This window comes from Bidens hawaiensis, unplaced genomic scaffold (genome assembly GCF_021521415.1).
Source record: "Bidens hawaiensis isolate Kalapana, Puna unplaced genomic scaffold, B.hawaiensis_p1.1 tig00010770_1, whole genome shotgun sequence".
Classification (NCBI taxonomy): domain Eukaryota; kingdom Viridiplantae; phylum Streptophyta; class Magnoliopsida; order Asterales; family Asteraceae; genus Bidens; species Bidens hawaiensis.
Window position 1 is genome coordinate 461,805 of NW_027491826.1, and position 21,047 is coordinate 482,851.

The window sequence follows — 21,047 nt, forward strand, 5'->3', positions numbered from 1 at the left end:
GGTAGGTTGAAAGGCTGTTGCCAACGGCAAACTTGTGAATGGAAACACATTCTTTCTCAACCAAGAATCTTTCATGCTTCAATAAGTAAGCATTCATAACAGTTGTTTGAATCTTGGTACCCTGAAAAGGAGTGAAATTGTAAGTTGTATATTAAAAAAATCATTAAGTAACTAAATAGTTGAATGAAAATTTTATAAATTTCCTCCTCATCCATAAGGATCAATTCTACTACGTGAGTAGTATTAGGATGCTTGAATGAAGGTAGCTTCCACAATTTCACAATTCGAACCTTAATAGTAGCATCAAGAGTTGATACATTAAGTGCACTCAGCTTTGTAACGTCATAACTGTCAAGTAACCTGTATTCATTTTCCAAAGTTGTGTATCAAAATTGAATGAATTCATGTAAAGAAGAAAAATATGATATAATAAGTATAATATACCTGGAACTCATTTTTGGAGTAACACTGCCACCAATATTCGCCATATAGAAACCAGATGGGGATAATTATGTTTGTATGATGGTTCATATTTATAGGCATTCCAGTCAACTGCAAAATAAGATCGTGCAAAACCAACTTAAGTCAGTTAAGCTAAAAATGTGCAAAGAAACTGGATAAAAGCAGTTTTAATCAGTTTTTTAATAATAAAATGCGATAAAGTAGCTTTAAACAGTTATTTTTAAAAAAAATTGAATTAGAAGCTTGAGGATACTAACAAATCATGAATTTAAATTTAAATAAATATATACTATGTTTTGAAAATAAAACAACATCTATTATATCAATTGGAATTGGAATAAAACACTTACAATATATATTTTGGTATTGTTCTTAGAATAGTCGATGACTTATAAAAGGATAAGATAAATATAATATAATGGATTCGATTACAGATTAATATAAATGTAAACGAAATTGTAAAACATATTTATCTAATATTCTATAACAACTAACAATAGTATAACAGAAACAAACATGAAAAGATTCGATACAGATTTTTGACTAAACCCAAAACGCCTAAAAGAAGAACCGATTTACAATTTAAGCAAAATTAGAAAAATATATCCGATAATTTATCTATAAAAGGCCTGAATTAGGGATTAGGGTTTACCAAAAATATATCGAAAGCAATTGATCGGGACGAAGGAAGGATGATGCAGTCTTGTGTTGACGGCTACTGGAGGAGACAAAGAAGGGATTAGGGTTTGTGAACGTTTGTGTCTGTTATGTTTTATTTGAGGGTTATTTTTTATTTGAGTATTTTTTTAAAATAATAAATGATAATTTGTTTTGTTTAATCTGGGTGTAGTAACCGTCAAACAAAGAATTGAGAAGCATGCCACTTGTCAAAATTTAAGGGGGGGCTTTCTCTATATAACACATGTTCAAAAATGCTTTTCTTTTATTACTATAGATATTATAATTTAAATCCAATTTACACTTTAAACCCCTCATCTTTGAATCAGTTTATATATTGTTTTTAAACTTATAAATCGTTAACCCTTGAACTTTATAATTGTACATACTTGATTAAAACTTGATATGATTTAATATCTTTAGATTGTTTATATTTTATACCCCATAGTTTGGAGATTGATTATTTTATAAACTTTTAAGGCTCGGAGATTCGTCATTTGAACTAAACGAAATAGAAAGTGAACGAATAATTACTATAAATCGTCGTACTTTGATTTACATTTATATTAATACATATAAAAACCAAAAATTTAAATGGGTCGGGTTTGAAAAGTAACGAATGTTACATTATTCAACCCTACACCATACCCAACACCCCAGACCAACCTCAAACACAATATGTCTTCTCTTCAACCACTTCACCAAGTCCATCGATAACCCAAATGACCCCACCATCACCTTCTTCCTCTTCCCAATCCATTCCCGTCCCATCTCAACCAATTTAGCCCCCTCCCATATCCTCGTCACACTCAACGACTACACGCTCCAAATCCTGAATCTATAAGCCCAGACAGTTTGCAGATTTAAGTAACTTATCATCAAACCATTTACATCATGCCTTGTTTGCTACGCATATTCCCAAAGGCTTTAAACAGCCTCCAAAAATCCTAAATGGGTATCGGCATGAATGATGAACTCACTGCTCTCTGTAACAACGACACATGGGAACTTGTTAAACGAACCAACCAATATAATATTGTTGGCACTAAATGGATTTATCGTATTAAATATAAAGCGGATGGTGCCCTTGATCGCACAAAGCCTGTCTAGTAGCTCAAGGCTTTACACAAGTACCCGGGCTAGATTTTTCCCATACCTTTAGTCCCGTTTTTAAAGCCTCTACGATTCGAGTGGTGCTAAGTCTAGCTACCATTTATAGTTGGCAATTACGACAACTTGACGTCAATAATGCCTTCTTAATCGCTTATCTAACCGAAACCATTTACATGGAACAACCATCGGGCTTTGTAAACCCTCAATTTCCGAACCATGTGCCATCTCAAACGTGCTTTATACGGTCTCAAACAAGCACCACGTGCTTGGTTTCAATGCTTAAATATGTTTCTTCTCACCCTTGGTTTTCAATGTAGTCGAGCAGACCAGTCTTTGTTCATTTACAAAGTGAACAATGTTCTCTTATATCTTCTCGTTTACGTAGATGATGTTATTATCATAGGTAACAACAAAACGTGATACATGAGTTTAGAAGTCGACTAAATAAAGAATTCAAGATCAAAGATTTAGGTGCCTTGAATTACTTTCTTGGCCTTGAAGTTACACAAAACTCATCTGGCCCATTTCTTAGCCAAACCAAATATGCCCATAACATTTTGTCTTGAGCAAGTCTCCTTGATGCAAAACCCGTGGCAACACCTCTCATTGCTACTGATACATTTACATCAAAAGGTACAATTTTTCATGACCCCACCTTTTATCGCTTATTAGTTGGCGCTCTTCGATACCTCACCATCACAAGACCGGATCTCTCATTTGTCGTAAATCAAGCAAGTTAATATTTTCAAACTCCGACTACTACCCATTTTCATCTTGTCAAACGGATCTTACGGTATGTAGAGGGCACATTAACTTTTGGATTAGCATTTGACCGACCCTTAAAAACAACATTGGTGGGATATATAGATGCCGATTGGGCACGTTGCATAGAAACTCGCAGATCTACATATGGTTACTCTATCTATTTAGGAGGAAACTTAGTTTCTTGAAGTGCAAAGAAACAAACTGTCTCCCGCTCGAGTTGTGAATCAGAATATCGAGTTATGGCAAACACCGCGACCAAGATCATATGGTTAGCTCACCTCCTCCATAAATTACATGCACTGCCACCTGATCGTCTTGCCCTTTTATGTGATAACAAAAGTGCATTATTCTTAAGTCAAAGCCCGGTATCACATAAACGAGCTAAACATATTGATATTGATTATCACTTTGTTAGAGAGTTGATCCTTGTTGGTCGTCTTCACACAAAATTTGTTCCAACAAGCTCCAGGTAATTCACTCTCATCAACAAACCCAACCTAATCTAAATTCACTCTCATCCAACCCAACTTCAACCAAAATTTTGTTATATAAATATAATTTAAGATTATTTAAAATATATAAAAAATAAAACTTTAAATAATAAATTTACGAAATAGTAATATTATATTGGAAAGCTAATAAGGAAAAAAATACATATTTCTGAATAACCTCGCTTTTAATAAAATTATATCAAAGTTTTTAGAAAAAAAAAACATTGTTGTGTTTTTAGATTTTTTTTAAACTAACAATTTAAGTTATTAAACAAAAACTAATTTGTATATTATATTAATTGTTAACAAAAAATACAAAAGGATAAAAAAATATTAACCAGTAATTGTATGAAATATGACATAAAATGATTTGCAAACTTAGTTTGTTTTGATGAACTAGTTTGTAATAAATCAACTATAAAAATTAGTTTTCTTTTATTTTTAATGTCATGTGGTAACCCAAACCACCCTTTGGTTTACAAAGGGAGTGGTCTAACAAATTGACAACCGCCTAAAAACAGTACATACGTTGATTTGAATTCTTAGGTAGTTGTCAATTTGATGATTCATCATCCGAGGTCTAAATCATATAAGACTAAAGTCTTAAGCTGTAATATTATTATTAACACACAAAAGTGATCATGGAAGACTCCACAACATATGTTGATTCTCGGAAAGTAGTTTCAGTTGCGGCCGGAGAAGCTCACACACTTGCTCTCACCGGTAATCGAATATGTACTTTTGCTATTTAAAAAGGGCTGGTGCCTGGCGGCGCGAGCTTGGTGTCTATTTGCCTTCCATTTCGTTGTAAACACTATTTTTTTAAAATCCAGCTAAGTGTATTGATTATATTTTTATGTGTTAAGGTGATAGTAGTGTATATTCATGGGGAAGAGGAACTTTTGGCAGGCTCGGTACCGGTTCAGAGGCTGATCGCCTTTTCCCCACCAAAGTAGAGTTTAATTCAGCCGATCAGGATGAAACAGTTAAAATCGTGGGAGTGTCGGTCGGTTCTTATCATAGTCTTGTGCTTTCGGGTAATCTTTTTTTATGTTGTTGTATACTTGTATACACTTTTAATGGGATGGAGGAAGTATTTTTTAAGAAGCCTTGAACTAGTGGTATGTTATTGTGAATTGAAAGGATGCTATGAAACATATTATGTATGTATAAAATTAATCTAAATCATGGGTTGCTATATAGATGTAATTGAAATCATTCTTCTTTCTTTAATTTTATATTTTTGTTTTGATATGTCACAGATGATGGGTCAGTCTGGAGCTGGGGTCATAATACTTGTATCCTTTTGATATAATCAATAAAGTCCGTTACCAGAAAACTTACAGGACCAGTATCCTGCTAACTAATGAATTTGATATCGAACCGGCCCGATTAGTCTAACTATATAAATTATATATATATATTATTTATTTTTAATTAATCTTTCCACTATTCGGGTTATTCAAATCAACCTGAATCCGAATCGGTTTTCCACATTGTCAAATTTGAATAACTCGAAAACTAACCAGATGAACACTCTTAGGATCAAGAAAGACACAAAGCGCTTACCATTTCGAGGTGCAAGTTATATTTTTATTTGCATACTTGACATCAATATAGATGGTCAACTCGGGGTCAACGGAGAGAATTCGTTGGTTCCATCTTTGGTAAAAGGGTTCCATAGTATAAGCCAAACAGATGGATCAACAACAAAGAGCGAAAAAAGACTTAAGGTACCAACATTAAACAACAATCTTCATAACATGTTAAAAGTTGTAAATATCCATATTAATAATGAAATAACTTGTTGCAGATATCATCTGTAAAAGACGGAGGCATGATGTCAGTCGCAATAGATGATCTCAGGTCACTTTGGATTTGGGGCAACTGCCCGTCACAAGACACACCCAACGAAGGCGAAGAATTCACACTTCTCGCCACACACACTCCGCTGCCCGTTTGGGACTTCCATGGTCAAACCGTGGTCAAAGTAGCATGCGGAAATGAACACATTGTAGCATTGGTTAATTCAGATGTAACCCATGAAGGTGGTGGTGATCTTGTATGCTATTCATGGGGCAACAACAATCACGGGCAGCTTGGTTTAGGAGATACCGAGGTTCGAGCAGCTCCTCAAATGATTAGAACATTCAATACCGAATCATCGTGGGCAGCATATGAACTCGCGTGTGGGGCCTTCCACACGTCTATACTCGAGTATAAAAAAGGAGATGGTGTTTTTTTGAAAAGTGTGTGTTGGACTTTCGGGTTTGGGGAAAATGGGCAGCTCGGGCAGGGGACAAGTAAAAAGGCGTCACACCCTGAAATTGTTAAATCTTTACCGGTTAATGTATGGTTGATATCGGTTGATTGTGGTTTGTTTCACACGAGTGTGGTGTCATCGGTTGGGGATGTTTGGTCGTGGGGGATGGGAAACGGGTTGGGCCTTTGCTATGAGGAGAGTGAAGGTGGAGACGCGCTTACTCCACGTGTGATCTCGTGTAATGGTCAAGATGGGTCAAATGGGTCAAACTTTCCTGGCCCGATACAAGTGGCTTGTGGGGCGGCCCATACTGTTCTTGTTGCGGATAATGGGTATAAGCTTTGGTTATGGGGGAGGGGAAGAAGTGGGGTTCTTGGAAACGGTCAAGTGGTTGACTTTTTTGACCCGAATCTCGTGTTATGGCCACCATTAGACCAAGATTTTGAGAAAAACGAGCCCCAAACGATTAATGTCGGGAACAATGACGAAACATATGAAGAAAATAGTTCAAAAGACTTGACTGAAATTGAAAGGGAACTTTATATAATGGAAAGTTACGCTAGCATTCTTCATGGTTCAATTTTTGGGAGACCCTTTGAAAAGGCGAATGATATACCGGTTTCTTTGATGAAGTTGGGTTCTTTTGATGTTGGTAAATTGTGGGACGAGATGTTGGAGTCTTGTGATTCTGATACGCTTGTACAATTAGAAATGTTTTATCGTAATATGCTTGTTGGTGTTAAGGATAAGATTATGAAGAGAAAGATTAAGGGGATGGTTAAAGAGTGTCTTGAATCTTCAACACGTATGCATTGAAGATTTTTTCTTTACTTGTAGATATTATGTGTGAGAAATTGATGCATTTTGTGTTGTAATAAAATATGAATAATCTAAGATTGGAACAAAGTTTGTATACCATGGAATTGGAGTCTTGGATAACTTTGTGTAAAAGTTACGGTAAACCATTAAAACGTGAAGAATGACTGAATTATTTATGGCCTTATGGGTGTTTCAATATACACACCCCTAAAAATAGACTATATTATGTGTGCATTTGAATGTCTATCTTGGTTTTGGTTTCAGCTTGGTTTTGGGTATAATACGGCTTGGTTTTGGTTTCAGCGAAAAACCCAGGAGTATGTTAGCTAGAATTTTTTCGGGTTTCCTCGATTTAATTGAGTTAATTTTATTATAACAGAAACCGATTACCTAATTCCGCATTAGTTTAAAACCAAGCATATATGTAAACTCAGTTTGGTTTTAAATGGTTTGTTTAATCGGTTCTAATCAAATATTAAACACCCCCTACCACATTACCCAAAACCGCCTGGTAGAGGTGCACAAAACCAATTTTCTTAGCTAAACAAGATCGAGCTAGTAAGTTAGTAACCAACTGATAAGGCCTAAGGGGGAAAAGTCGGATCTGTTTGAAACCAGATAGGTTCGGTTTCAGTTTATAGATAAACATGTGGTAGTTATTTAACTAACCAATGGTAGTTAAGGGTAACTAACATAAGTACCTGAACCGCCAATTGCAGGGGTTGTGGCGCAACTTGTTACCCGTTTGTATGCCACTTTATTGTAATCGTTTTGAGTGTAATGATAAATGTAACTATTGTAAAGTCAAAATTTTAATAACCGACAGACCAAACTAGGTGGGTTGGTTGGCTATGTCAGAAAGGTTTTGGAGGTTCGGGTTAAGGATTTGCACCCATTCTATTTCAAAATCGTTTTATTGTATTAAAATGGTAAAGATAGTTCATTAATATATGTATAAATAACTTATAACAACAATTTTAAAATATAAAAATTAAAATTTTTAAACATACTATATAACTTTTAGAACGCCGGTCAAACTATTAGAGCATCTACAACAAAGGGAAAAACCCCTTATCTGGATCTACATGACACAATTGTAAAAAAGCAAGAAACCAACTTTATCATTATAGACATTAAAGTTGTGGCTAAAGACCTTTTCGGGACATTAAAGTTGTGGCTAAAGAACTTTTCTGCACACTTGTAAAGGACTTTAAATGTGGCCCACTTCACTTCCATTCGTAACCAATAAAATTAGTGTGATGTGGTTGGCCAAGAAGGGGGAGGGGGTGGTTGAATACGGCAAATGTTATAAACTAGGTAGTAACCCGTCACGTTGCAGCGATAGACACAAATTATGTTGGTATCAGCTAGGTTCGTACCCATACATACATAAACCCGAAAACACAAATTAGTAAACACCTGAATAGTAGCAGTGGCGAAGTTTCATTGAGGCCCGGGGTGGCCCTGGCTTCCCTGTTTTTTTTTTTGCGCAGTAGTTAAATATACCTGTTTCGGCCGAAAAATTTTATACGTAGTTTAAACTTAGCCTTTTTTCGGACGAAAATTTGAGCCCGGCCCCCTCCTCGTTTGTGAAAATTTGTATACATTTTGAGCTTGCCCGCCCCCCCCCCCCCCCCCCCCCCGTGCCCCAGTCCAAGCTTCGCTACTGAATAGTAGTGATACTAGTATAACATATACAAAATTTTTATATATTTGTAACAACGTTTATTCGGTATATAAAATACATCCGTTGCATTTGGTCGGTATAATCTATGTTTGTTATGTTTCGAAACTAAACCTAAAAAATAGTTACGCCAAGTTACCATTATTAAGACAAAAACATTGGGAACTTGTCCTAACTTGTTTAAATTGGGAAAAAAGTTGAGATTTTGGACGGTCCAGAACTTGAAAGGGAATTTGTCGGGCTGTCAGAACTTGAAAGGGAATTTGTCCTAACTTGTTTAAATTGGGGGGGGGGGGGGGGGGGAGAGAGAGAGAGATAAACTCTCTACAATGCGAAGGATCAGACTCTTGGGCAATATACATGTCTGGAGACCCGAGATGAACAAAATTCCTACTCATGCGGTGCTTGAAAAATGAAATTTATTGGTTCACGATATTGGGTGTGTCCTTTGTGAGATGGGTCATGATCATGTCAATACGGTTTGTTTGGTGGCGGTGATGCGGGAATTGTGAACATATAAGTCAATAGTGTAATATATCCATTATTTTTGGCTTTTCGGTTAGAGTTTTATTGTAGATACATAAGACTATGACCCGGTCCGGTTCTTGTAGTTTGCTTGTTTCTTATAAAACCGGTTATGAAAACATTAGTTGCAGGATCTCGTGCTTATTTTAGAAGCAATAAGAATTACTATGGTTGCATTATCACCTGTTACATCAAGCTTATGTCTTAGAATTTATCGTCAACTTGGCTACACTGACCAGTGTATTGGAGGACCAGACGGCCTAGATGACACCACCTATTTTATCATATACGTAACGTAATGTAATGAAATATTTTGGTTATTTTATTGTTTAATTCCCATTACACTTTTAAAATTTAATAAAGATAATATTCCAAATCTGTACTTTCCTTGAGTTAGTTACCAAATTTGACTTAATCTTAACACTCTTTAGTCCATTTTGTCACTTTGGTCCAATGAGTTTGTATAAAGAACGACAAGTATAACCAACACGTTTATTATCATCAACAACATTTTCTTTATTCACTTTATTTTTATTTTAAAAACAGCTACATACGAACTTTTATAGAATGTACATTTTCACTACATAAATAAACTCACTAGATTTCAGTTAACCACGGCCGTTTATGTTATTAGCATTTTAAAATTTAATTCATTATTCTTTAATAATTTAAAAAGGTTGTACTAAACATTTCCTATCTGAAGAGGTAGGGTCCCAAACTCACCCAAAGAAAGTAGAAGTCTTCGTCGACGGGTCCACGTCCGTCGCAGAACACTGACACTTGAAGAATTTGAAGAACATGCCAATGGCGAAGGTCCCACCCTACGCCAAACCTCAATTCTAGCATTCTAAAGGATATAACCTCCAAAATCGTCCTATGTATGACACAAAAGGGAAGTATCTGGGCGAAAGAGACCTCCATTCAATAGAGTGGCAATAACACATCAGTAATAGTACTACATAGTACAAATGTCACAATCACTCAATTGTTTTATTCACCAACGGTCTCTGGGCATGTGCGAGCCCTTCGATTGGTAGACCTTCTGACAATGCAGCTGACCCACTGTAACAACTCGGGTTTTCACATAATATATTAAATACCAATACCTGAATCGCTTTCGTTTTCGGGTAATTTTAATCAATAAAATATTGTATTTATCGAGTTATTATTATTATTTACCATATATATTTAATTAAACACTATATCTTTGGTTTAAATACAATTTATACCCTTAAAGTTTAGTTTTGACCTATTTTGTATCCATCCATAAAGCTCCCACCAGGTTGCAAATCTAGTTTAAACATTATATTATATTATTAAACCCATCCCCAAAACCAAAACCAAACCCGTGACTCGTATTTGATTAAGATTGACCCGATTAATTTTTCTTATGCCATAATCTTAGTTATAACATTGGAATTGATTGTGTAAGATCATCTACATGTGTATTACGTATATTATTGACATAATTAATTTGGGAATCAAGATCATTAGGATACGATTTGACATAAAAACAAAACCAGCATTACTATCTTCGCATTATATTATTTAGAAACGATTATAATCCAATTAAACTTGTTTATACATCGATCCCTGTATACCTCGCGACCGACGTCCGATCGCATGACAATGGTTTCACTGGCAACTCAATAATGGTAACCAACGCCCGATTCACATGGCACTGGTTTAGCCCACTCGTCATTACTTGTTTACAATGTTACATGCTATGGTTTAATTGTATATACTCACATATAACAGTTTTGCTCCTTATTTATATATTAATATATTGTATTCAAAATTGTGATTTTCTCACTCAACCTCGTATTGACAAAAATATATTTTGTACGCATTTGCAGGTTATCAGGTTGGTTGTTATCAAGATGAAGATCACTTAGAGAAGGCTTTTAGGATATAAAATTTATACAAGAATTATTTGATATCAGTTCGCGCCAACATTTACGCCATAGGTTGGGTGTGACACCCACTCCTTCTCTACCTCCCTTTCGGCTATAAATAGCACCCTACTCTCTCCACACAAATACTCTTTAGTGTTTGGCATTCTATAAATTCAGTCATCCATACTGATTCTCACGTCGGACAATGGTTACGAAAAGAACACCCCCCCCCCAATCTCCTTCTCGTAACGAGCTCATGGTGTTTCGTTTTGCAAGTTATACCGCTCATATTGGCCCCATTGGATACCACCTCCTCAGAAAGACTAACTTTAACCTAAAGGCTAAGTAATTAAACCGAAGATTGAACTAGTGTTTCTTCACGATCCTTCTCAATTATCTTTTGATCAATGTATCTTAGATATGGTCATATATATGGTATCTTTATACGTGTCCATATACCACCTCTATGGTATCGGAAATATTCTCTATTAACTATCGCTATATACTAATAGCGTTAGTCAGGATTTTTACGCTATAAATATAACTAAAAAACAAATTTCATAGGAAATGCGCTACCCCTGTACATCACAAGAACAGATCCACCCATGTCTATATATAGTATATACCACCAGCTATACGTTGGTATTCATATACAGGGCTAGCTCAACGTCCTTAGAGGCCTAAAACTAACTAAAATGTTGAGGCATTTTTCTTTTCTTTTCTTTATGCATATAGAGCTAGAGAATATACAAGAACTATATAATATGGATAATATGCACCGATAATGGATATGAAGCAATTCTCATTAGCTTATGGCCTATCATTGAGTTACTAATTCTAGAAGAACTCTAATTACAAAATCTCATAATACATAACTCTGATTTAAAATGGAGGCTCTCTAAAAGTGGAGGCCTAAAGCCATTGCCTCATTTAGCTTACCCACAGGACGGCCCTGTTCATATATACAAATCAAGTCACGTCATGAGTATAACAAGAATAGAATATATGTGCGGATTTAGTTGATAGAAATAAAAATATAGAATAATTAAAGTGGACGGTGCAATACACATTTACGTGTTACCACATATTAATTTCGTTGTTTCAAGTAACATCTATAAAGTGAATAACAGTTACATACCTGTACGTTTAGCCAATGACTTCAAAAACAATAATAATAAAATATAAACCAGACGTAACATAACAAATTGACAACCGTTCAAAAGCAGGACATATGTTTGGTTTGATTTGATTTGAATTAATTCATAGGTAGTTGTCAATTTGATGATTCAACATCCGAGGTATAAATCATATAAGCTGTAATATTAAGTTACTAACACACAAAGTGATCATGGAAGACTCCACAACATATGCTGATTCTCGGAAAGTAGTTTCAATTGCGGTCGGAGAAGCTCACACACTCGCTCTCACCGGTAATTAAACGGGCTAGCAGCGCATCTTGTTGCGCGCTTGCATAATAACGAATAATATGAAAGTTTATGAAGATAAAAAATATATGTAGTTTCTGTAATAATAAAAGTGTAATCATTTAATTTTTATTTGTGAAGGTGATGGTAGTGTATATTCATGGGGAAGAGGAACTTTTGGCCGGCTCGGTACCGGATCAGAGGCTGAACGCCTTTTTCCCACCAAGATTGAGTTTAGTTCACCTGATCGGGGCGAAATGGTTAAAATCGTGGGAGTGTCAGCCGGTGCTTATCATAGTCTTGCGCTTTCGGGTAATCTTTTTATTTTTTATGTTGTTTAGTATTTAAGAAGTCTAGAATTAGTAGTATGTTATTGTGAATTGAAAGGAATCAAGGATGCTATGAAACATATTATGTATAAAATTAATTTAAATCATGTGTTGCTATATAGATGTAACTGAAATCATTATTCTTCCTTTGATTTTATATTATTGTTTTGATATGTTACAGATGATGGGTCAGTTTGGAGCTGAGGTCACAATACTTGTATCCTTTTGATATAATCAATAAAGTCCGTTACCAGAAAACTTACAGGAACACCAGTATCCTGCTAACCAATGAATTACATATCGAACCGGCCCGACTATAAGTTTTATTATTTTTTAATAAAAAATACATACATATTATTTATTTTTAATTAATCTTTCCACTATTCGGGTTATTCAAATCAACCTGAATCCGAATCGGTTTTCCAAATTGTCAAATTTGAATAACTCGAAAACTGACCAGATGAACACTCTTAGGATCAAGAAAGACACAAAGCGCTTACCATTGCGACGCCTAAGTTATATTTTTATTTGCATACTTGACATAAATATAGATGGTCAACTCGGGGTCAATGGCGAGAATTCGTTGGTTCCATCTTTGGTAAAAGGATTCCATGGTATAAGCCAAACAGATGGATCAACGACAAAGAGTGAAAAAAGACTTAAGGTACCAACATTAAACAACAATCTTCATAACATGTTAAAAGTTCCAAATATTCATATTAATAACTACTTAAACTTGTTACAGATATCATCTGTAAAAGCCGGAGGCATGATGTCAGTCGCAATAGATGATCTCGGGTCACTTTGGATTTGGGGCAACTGCCCGTCACAAGACACACCAAACGAAGGCGAAGAATTCACACTTCTCGCCACACACACTCCGCTGCCCGTTTGGGACTTCCATGGTCAAACCGTGGTCAAAGTAGCATGCGGAAATGAACACATTGTAGCATTGGTTAATTCAGATGTAACCCATGAAGGTGGTGGTGATCTTGTATGCTATTCATGGGGCAACAACAATCACGGGCAGCTTGGTTTAGGAGATACAGAGGTTCGGGCAGCTCCTCAAATGATTAAAACGTTCAATACCGAGTCATCTTGGGCAGCGTATGAATTCGCGTGTGGGGCCTTCCAGTCTTCCACACGTCTATACTCGCGTATAAGAAAGGAGATGGTGATTTTTTGAAAAGTGTATGTTGGACTTTTGGGCTTGGGGAAAACGGGCAGCTCGGGCAGGGGGGCCCTAAAAACGCGTCACACCCTGAAATTGTTAAATCTTTACCGGTTAATGTATGGTTGATATCGGTTGATTGTGGTTTGTTTCACACGAGTGTGGTGTCATCAGTTGGGGATGTTTGGTCGTGGGGGATGGGAAACGGGTTGGGCCTTTGCTATGAGGAGAGTGAAGGTGGAGACGCGCTTACTCCACGTGTGATCTCGTGTAATGGTCAAGATAGGTCAGATGGGTCAAACTTTCCTGGCCCGATACAAGTGGCTTGTGGGGCGGCCCATACTGTTCTTGTTGCGGATAATGGGTATAAGCTTTGGTCATGGGGGAGGGGAAGAAGTGGGGTTCTTGGAAACGGTCAAGTGGTTGACTTTTTTGACCAGAATCTCGTGTTATGGCCACCATTAGACCAAGATTTCGAGAAAAACGAGCCCCAAACGATTAATGTCACGAACAATGACAAAACATATGAAGAAAAGAGTTCGAAAGACTTGACAGAAATTGAAAAGGAACTTTATATAATGGAAAGTTACGCTAGCATTCTTCATGGTTCTATATTTGGGAGACCTTTTGAAAATACGAATGATATACCAGTTTCTTTAATGACGTCGGGTTCTTTTGATGTTGGTAAATCGTGGGACGAGATGTTGGAGTCTTGTGATTCTGATACGCTTGTACGATTAGAGATGTTTTATCGTAATATGCTTGTGGGTGTTAAGGATAAGATTATGAAGAGAAAAATTAAGGGGATGGTTAAAGAGTGTCTTGAATCTTCAGCATCTATGCATTGAAGTTTCTTCTTTGCTTGTAAATAAATATTAGGTGTGCGAAAATGATGCATTTTGTATTGAAAATATGTATAATCTAAGATTGTAACAAAGTTTGTATACCAAGAAATTGGAGTCTTGGAATTATATGTAGATGATTATTTTATAAAGAGCGGAATTGTAACTTTGTGTAAAAGTTACGGTAAACCATTAAAACGTGAAGAATGACTCAATATGCACACCCCAAAAAAGAGACCATTATATGTGTACGTCTATCTAACTCATCACATCCGCTAGTCAATCAAATACTATTATATAGATGTATAACGTAATTAAACGACCATATACCTCTACATGGGCTTGTAGCCTTGTACCATGATCCATTCGTCCATCATGCTGCTTCAACAGTGTCGTATTTAGGAACATACAATGCCGTATATACACACACACATCAATATAAGTGACATCAAATCAATAGAGGTTGATTAATATTCATTAGTAACATGGCGAGAGTAGGGGTATTAATCATGTTAGGTTGATGGGTTAAAATGTGTAACCCGAGCCTGACCAATATTATTATTTCATGTCAAACACACAAATTCTGGTTGACCTCAAAACAACCACTCAAATAAAATAGACTTAATTTAGATTCGGTAGCTCAAATGAGTAATAAGAACTTATTTTTACTAGAAATATTAAAAATCTTGAAATTGGATTTAAAATTTCTATAGTACGGTCAGAAAAATGAAAAACAGGAAAACCAAAATATATTTTATTTTTTAAAATACTTAAACGGGTTAACGAGTCAACTCATTTTTATGACGGTCAACACAAAAACAACCAGCTTTTAAAACGAGTTGATCCTGTTTTTTAATCAATTCATGTTAACCAACCCAAAATATTCGTGTCGGGTTTGGGTCGTGTTTCGAAAGAGTTTCCGCCCGTACCCCTTACGGTATCTATCTTGATCCGTCGTCATTAAAACCATTCAAAACCCTAAAACCCATACACCACCATGCCGGGCCTCCTCACACCTTCCGGCGAGTCATCCTCCATTGTCCCATACTCTTCTGATACCAACACACCTACACTCTACACTCTTCACCACGGCATTAAACCTCCAATCTCACCTCGTCTTTCTATCTCATGGTCTCAAGGCAACTCCCTACGCGTAACCGTTTTCCGGTCACCGGAAACTGCCACTACCAGTAATGATACTGGAGGTAAAGTGGTGGAATTGAAGCTGAGCGATGAAGATGTGGATTCGGAAATTAAGGATGCTGCACGGTGGCGGAGGATTGCATATGGATCGGTGGCGCCGTTTGCGCATTTGCAGAATAAGAAGAATGCTATGCGGGCGTTGGCGGAGCTGAGGCAGTCGGTTTCGTATGATGGCGAGTGGTAATTGACTAATTGTGGTGTATATGTTTGGTTTAGTGATTAGGGTTTTGAAATGGTTTAATTGTAGTGTAATTGTTAGTGTAGGAAGTGTTGGTGGTTTTGGGCTATAGAATTAGGGAAGTGAAATCCCCGAATTTGAAAATTGCGTAATTTTATGTTCGATTGTTTATTAAATGAACGAAGGTGAACAAGGAATTATGTTCGATTAACTAAATGAGTGAACATGAACAGAGGCCATATTAGCTCAATTGTGTTTGTGAACGTTCGGCAAGGTGTTCTTTTACGCCCATTGATGTTCGTTGATGTTTATTTACCAAAGGTTTTTTTAATGTTTTTATTGATTTTTCTGATATTATCATATAGAGTTAAGCAAAATTATTAACTATAAAACAAAAATATGTATGTGGGTTATGCGATTGGTTTATATGCATATTAACATATGAATGTGATTGTTATAAAAAACATTAGCCGGACCGAACTTTTGACATTGACCATTCTTGGATAGCTAAAACAAATAAAACATTTCGTGAACGAACATGGACAAGAAATTTCTTTTGGATATATGTTCGTCAACCGTTTGCATGCGCGATAAAAGCTGAACATGAACAAGGCCTTGTTCGGTTCCTTTACAACCCTAGTTGTGATGCATTAGGATTTTAGAACAAATAAAATGATTAGGTTTTTCAAGTTATTTCTGATTGTGCTTATGATTCATCTGGAAGTGATTTCTTATAGAATGTTGTCACACTTTATGGAATTAGGTCAAAATATGTTCTCGAGTATAGCAAGGAAATAAATTCTCTTCTAGGAAGCAAGAAATCTGGTCCTACTGCGTTAATTGAAGATCCAAAGACAGTATTGAAGGTAATTCTGTTTTTGAATAGTTAAATTTGTAACATTTTGTATCTTTAAGAGCCATTAAATTATATAAATTTTATGATAGAATGTTGAGGCCCCAAGTTCTTTAAAAGCCGCATGGGAACTTCTGGAAATATTTTATGCAGATAAACAATCGCATCCTTGGATCCCGGAACAGCTTGTTGATTGGTTATCTGTAAGGATTCTTAACTTAACCCTAGTTTAAACACAGTTATTATTATTTTACAGTTAATTCATTTATGTTTATACTTTCATCAGGATTATGATACTCTGTTCTCTGGGCAAGTGCCAAGTGTTCATTTAAAACTGGTTGAGTTTCAAGCAGAACTTATTAATATGCAGGTTTGGAATTGATTATTTGATACTACATATAGTTAATACATTTTGTGTATAGTCTTTAAAATGTTAATATGCATATTATGAAATTTTTAATCTTTCCCCAGGCTGTTGAAAATGAGCCTGCATATTGGCAAGCAATATCTTCCGCACTTGCAGTCGGCTGGCTAGACATTGTGGTGAGCATAGATATTTGAATCACAAATCGTGAATAAACGTGTTGTTGACTTATTGTAATCATAAAACAAACATTTATAATGTCAACTGTAGGTGAAATTGTTGCGTTTGCACGGGTCTTATCAGCTTAATCAGCTTGGAAGTCGTGAGGTTTGTGATCAAATACATTTCTAGAGTAATAACTTACAACTTATACGTTGTTCAGTGTAGAGTGTATTAACTATCAATGCCATTTATATTACAGACAGAGAATGGACTTGTAGAAGCAGTTGCAGTTCTAGTATCAAAAATGCCACGTATGCGTGCAGATTTACCAGATGGAAAGTTAGGTGAATGTTATAATAACAAGTCTGATTTCATAAGGGTAAGAAGCTTAGCCAGTTTACACTTTACATTAACATTTTAAATGAAGTTTTATGAAACAAGTATATTAATATTTAATATCCGATAGGCATGGGAGAAATGGCGAGCACAGATAACCAAATTGGATTGCAGTGCATTTTGGCTGCAGTGCACTCATAATCAAACTAAAGAAAACCTTAAAAGTTTGCTTCAAATTTTGTTGGGAAACACAAGTACTTTGTCTAGTGCCACCTGTCACTGGGTTGAGCTATATATTGCTCACTTTCTATATGTCAGGCCCTTCACTGCGGTCAGTGATATTACTTTTTGTATCATAAGTTCATTTGACCAATCATTAACCATAAGTTGTTAATGATGTACGCCATCAATACGGTTATTATGTGTGCAGGGTTTAGAAAGTATGTATGTTCTAGCTCAAAAATGTGTCCAGTTGAAACCAATTTCTAATCCCCATAAACTCATGAGACTTATACTTGGGATTCTTGCAGAAAATACAGAGGTAATGAGCGGCCTAAAGATTAGGCCTGTAAACCAACCGAATGAGGCATGCTTGTGTTCGCTTGTTTAACTTTAACTAAGCAAACGACCGAACACAAACAAGTAAACGAATGGGGGTTTCTTGTTTGTGTTCTTTAAGAAATTGAACTTGTTCGTGTTTACGGCTCTTGAACATAAATGAACCGACATAACTGAACATAGATTAATGAACATGACTGACCAAACACGAATTAGAAGTAAACGTGAACGTCAAAACTTTTGGGCCTAAAAGCTTAACATGGCTAAACTAAATTGTGATATGTGATATTTTTAATTTCATAAAGTTAGAAAAAATTGCAGTGGGCCTAACTTTTTAATGAATATATAAACTAGCGTATATAAATGAACTTTAATAAACAGAATATAAATGAATGTAAATGAGCAAACGTAATAAATGGACATCACAAACATGTTAGAACAAACGAGACATTGTGTACATGCTCGTTCATTTAACTAAATGAACAAAATGTTTTGTTCATTGTTCGTTCGTATATTAAATAAACAAACTTCATGCTGAATGGTTCACTGAACGTTCGGCTCATTTACAGGCCTACTAAAAGTTGTTAATTTTATTGTAAATGTAACATGCTAACATCTTTAAATTAAATATTTTTCAGGTTGTATTGGCTGAGTGCTCAAGATCATTTGGTCCCTGGTAAAATATTAATAATGATTGTTTTCTTTTTATCATGAATTCTCCTTATAATTTTTTTTCCGGGTAGGATGATTGCTCACGCTACAGAGTTGCTGACAGCTGGCAGTGTTGAGGCAGAAATTCTATTAAAAGAAGAGCGTGATAATTTAGGTGGAATTAGCATAGAGGAATCCCATAGACTCGCTTATGCTCAAGTGTTAGCTTCTCATGCCTTAACTTGGCAAGTAAGTGCATGTTAATCTTTAAACTACTGTAGTCAATCATGTCAGGTAGTTATTAATTTATTGTTTTATTCACAGATCGCTCCAATATATTTGATATCTTGTGTGAAACATGGAATTGGATTGTTGGAAATCTTGTTGTACAAGCAACCCGCATATCACAGTCAAGTTCTTCTCAAAAACATTGAGATATGTCGTATGTATGATCTTGATACTGTGAGCTCCAACGCGATGAAGGTAATACTCGTTTCTGATTTACCATTTTCTTATAATTTATAAATTGAATAGTAATTACTGTTAAAACAGATTGCTGGTGTGCATCACTGGAAGCACGGTAGAAAAGGCGCGGGAGTCTTTTGGCTACAACAAGCCCAAGATGAAACTCGTCTGAACCGAATCGCTCAAAAGTTGTTTGATTTTGTCGGAAAGTCAATATCTGATGAGAGTTTTGAGGTATGTGTTTCAGTGTGTATTATCTACAAATTCTAAAAATTGAATAATTGATTGTTGGTATTATTTTTGTAGCAATGGGAAGGATTAATTGAATTATTGGGCTCTGAATCTAGAACCGCAGGGGGTCTTGAGTTTCTTCATAAGTATGTTTTGAATTTTAATAATAATTTTCTATTTTTTGTTTATCGTATTATTCTGAGTTGTATAATTGTATAATTGATGCTGCATAGGTATCGGGATTTCAAGAAATCTCTGCAGCAGGTTCAAGATGGTGTTTTAACCGATGCTGCTCGAAAAGCCAGTGAAACCTTAATCTTGGTATGCTTACTAAAACATTTTATTTACAAAATATCACATTATATAATGATATCTTTTGTCTTGTGACACATCAGCTTATGAAAAATCCTTCTACGCCTCAACGGTTTTGGCTTCCTCTTCTGTATGATTCGGTGAGTTATGTGTCAACCTTTTTTGTTATCGCCCTCCCATGTTTAGTTTGATAACTTATGTTTTATATAATTATATTGTTTTATTTGTAGTTGAAGTTGCTCAACTGGCGAGAGCGGCCGCTGCTGAACGTATCTCAGACTAATCTTTTATTAAATAAATTGCAAGAATTGTCGGTGGCGAGGCTGCGACCCGATTATGTTGAGGTGGGCCCGCCACCTCAGGCCCTGAGCTCGGTTAGGCTGGCTCTTGCTACTAATTTAGGGCGTGCTATTCTCGAGGAATGATTTTTGGTATGTTAATTATTATTGATTATAAACATCATTTCAATACTTATTTTCTCTGTATGAATATCAAGAATGTCATTATCAGTTTGATTACAAACAGGAAGAATCAAAGATGGATGAACGAGTGTGTAAACGAACTATATGACATCCAACAATGGCTGATGACTCATTTACTGTATCTTTTTAAGGATTTTGTAAACTTTAAGGTCTAATCTGGATAATTGATGTGAAATTAAGTGAGTTTTTGTAAATATGGGAGTTGTCTCAGTTTTAGATTGAGTTATATGATGAGGGATACTGTCTGCTATTTGTTGAAAGATCTACTTTAAAAATGATAATTTATGAACTATTTTATTTTGCTTTGTTTGTAGTTAGATCCATCATTCTATGTAGTATGTACATAGACGAGTTGGTAGTCTTACGGTATAAACGAGTTGAGTTTGAGCTCGTCTAGACTTTGAGTTTGGCTTGTTTAACTTACGAGAGTTTTGAGTTCAAGTTTGGCTTGTTTTGGGCTCTATTTAGTATGACCTCACTCATGAATTACATATATGTAATAGCATGAAAAGTCATGTTCTTGATTCATATCTTATATTGAAAAGTTAAATAAAATATACTAATATAAAGTTATAACATATTCAACATAAAATGTTTGTTTTATCATCACTTTTATTTAGTGATGACTGATATATACAACATAGAACACAGAAGATACCTAATAACAAGGTTTTCTACATGGTATATCAATGCTTTCAAACTGGACTTATAACGAACCGTTTGCCTTGACAACTTGGTTAACATGAATTAATGATTTTTTTTTTTTTTTGAATGTTCAAGCTTTCCTCCTA

General features: G+C 35.5%; 2 protein-coding genes and 1 pseudogene across 4 annotated transcripts; all 3 read left to right on the forward strand.

The window, feature by feature from the left end:
* Nucleotides 1–5,038: 5,038 nt before the first annotated feature.
* On the forward strand, nt 5,039–6,618 carry LOC143536257 (ultraviolet-B receptor UVR8-like). Its single transcript, XM_077030288.1, has 2 exons — nt 5,039–5,242; nt 5,323–6,618. Exons 1-2 carry the CDS (start codon nt 5,039–5,041, stop codon nt 6,586–6,588), a joined length of 1,470 nt encoding a protein of 489 aa, XP_076886403.1. The 3' UTR covers nt 6,589–6,618.
* Nucleotides 6,619–12,013: 5,395 nt separating this feature from the next.
* On the forward strand, nt 12,014–14,467 carry LOC143536273 (ultraviolet-B receptor UVR8-like; annotated as a pseudogene). The gene is made up of 5 exons (XR_013135861.1): nt 12,014–12,125; nt 12,261–12,431; nt 12,630–12,665; nt 13,000–13,112; nt 13,194–14,467. The product of XR_013135861.1 is annotated as an ultraviolet-B receptor UVR8-like (transcript).
* Nucleotides 14,468–15,425: 958 nt separating this feature from the next.
* On the forward strand, nt 15,426–20,512 carry LOC143536274 (nuclear pore complex protein NUP85-like). Of its 2 annotated transcripts, none has more exons than XM_077030309.1 (18): nt 15,426–15,844; nt 16,606–16,708; nt 16,788–16,898; nt 16,982–17,065; nt 17,167–17,238; nt 17,330–17,386; nt 17,481–17,600; nt 17,688–17,888; nt 17,988–18,098; nt 18,754–18,791; nt 18,859–19,015; nt 19,091–19,249; nt 19,319–19,465; nt 19,538–19,608; nt 19,696–19,783; nt 19,858–19,914; nt 20,005–20,205; nt 20,285–20,512. In XM_077030309.1, exons 1-17 carry the CDS (start codon nt 15,459–15,461, stop codon nt 20,197–20,199), a joined length of 2,157 nt encoding a protein of 718 aa, XP_076886424.1. In that variant the 5' UTR covers nt 15,426–15,458; the 3' UTR covers nt 20,200–20,205; nt 20,285–20,512. The 2 variants fall into 2 exon arrangements, with proteins under 2 accessions (XP_076886424.1, XP_076886422.1); XM_077030307.1 differs by having other exon boundaries at nt 20,300–20,510.
* Nucleotides 20,513–21,047: the final 535 nt, after the last annotated feature.

Bases quoted from the DNA above. Each gene is read 5' to 3' on its own strand.
- LOC143536257 (XM_077030288.1), top strand. From the start codon at position 5,039: ATGAACACTCTTAGGATCAAGAAAGACACAAAGCGCTTACCATTTCGA. The intron at 5,243-5,322 runs GTACCAACATTA...AACTTGTTGCAG, and splicing joins AGAGCGAAAAAAGACTTAAG to ATATCATCTGTAAAAGACGG.
- LOC143536274 (XM_077030309.1), top strand. From the start codon at position 15,459: ATGCCGGGCCTCCTCACACCTTCCGGCGAGTCATCCTCCATTGTCCCA. The intron at 17,239-17,329 runs GTGAGCATAGAT...TGTCAACTGTAG, and splicing joins TCGGCTGGCTAGACATTGTG to GTGAAATTGTTGCGTTTGCA. The intron at 19,609-19,695 runs GTATGTTTTGAA...GATGCTGCATAG, and splicing joins GGTCTTGAGTTTCTTCATAA to GTATCGGGATTTCAAGAAAT.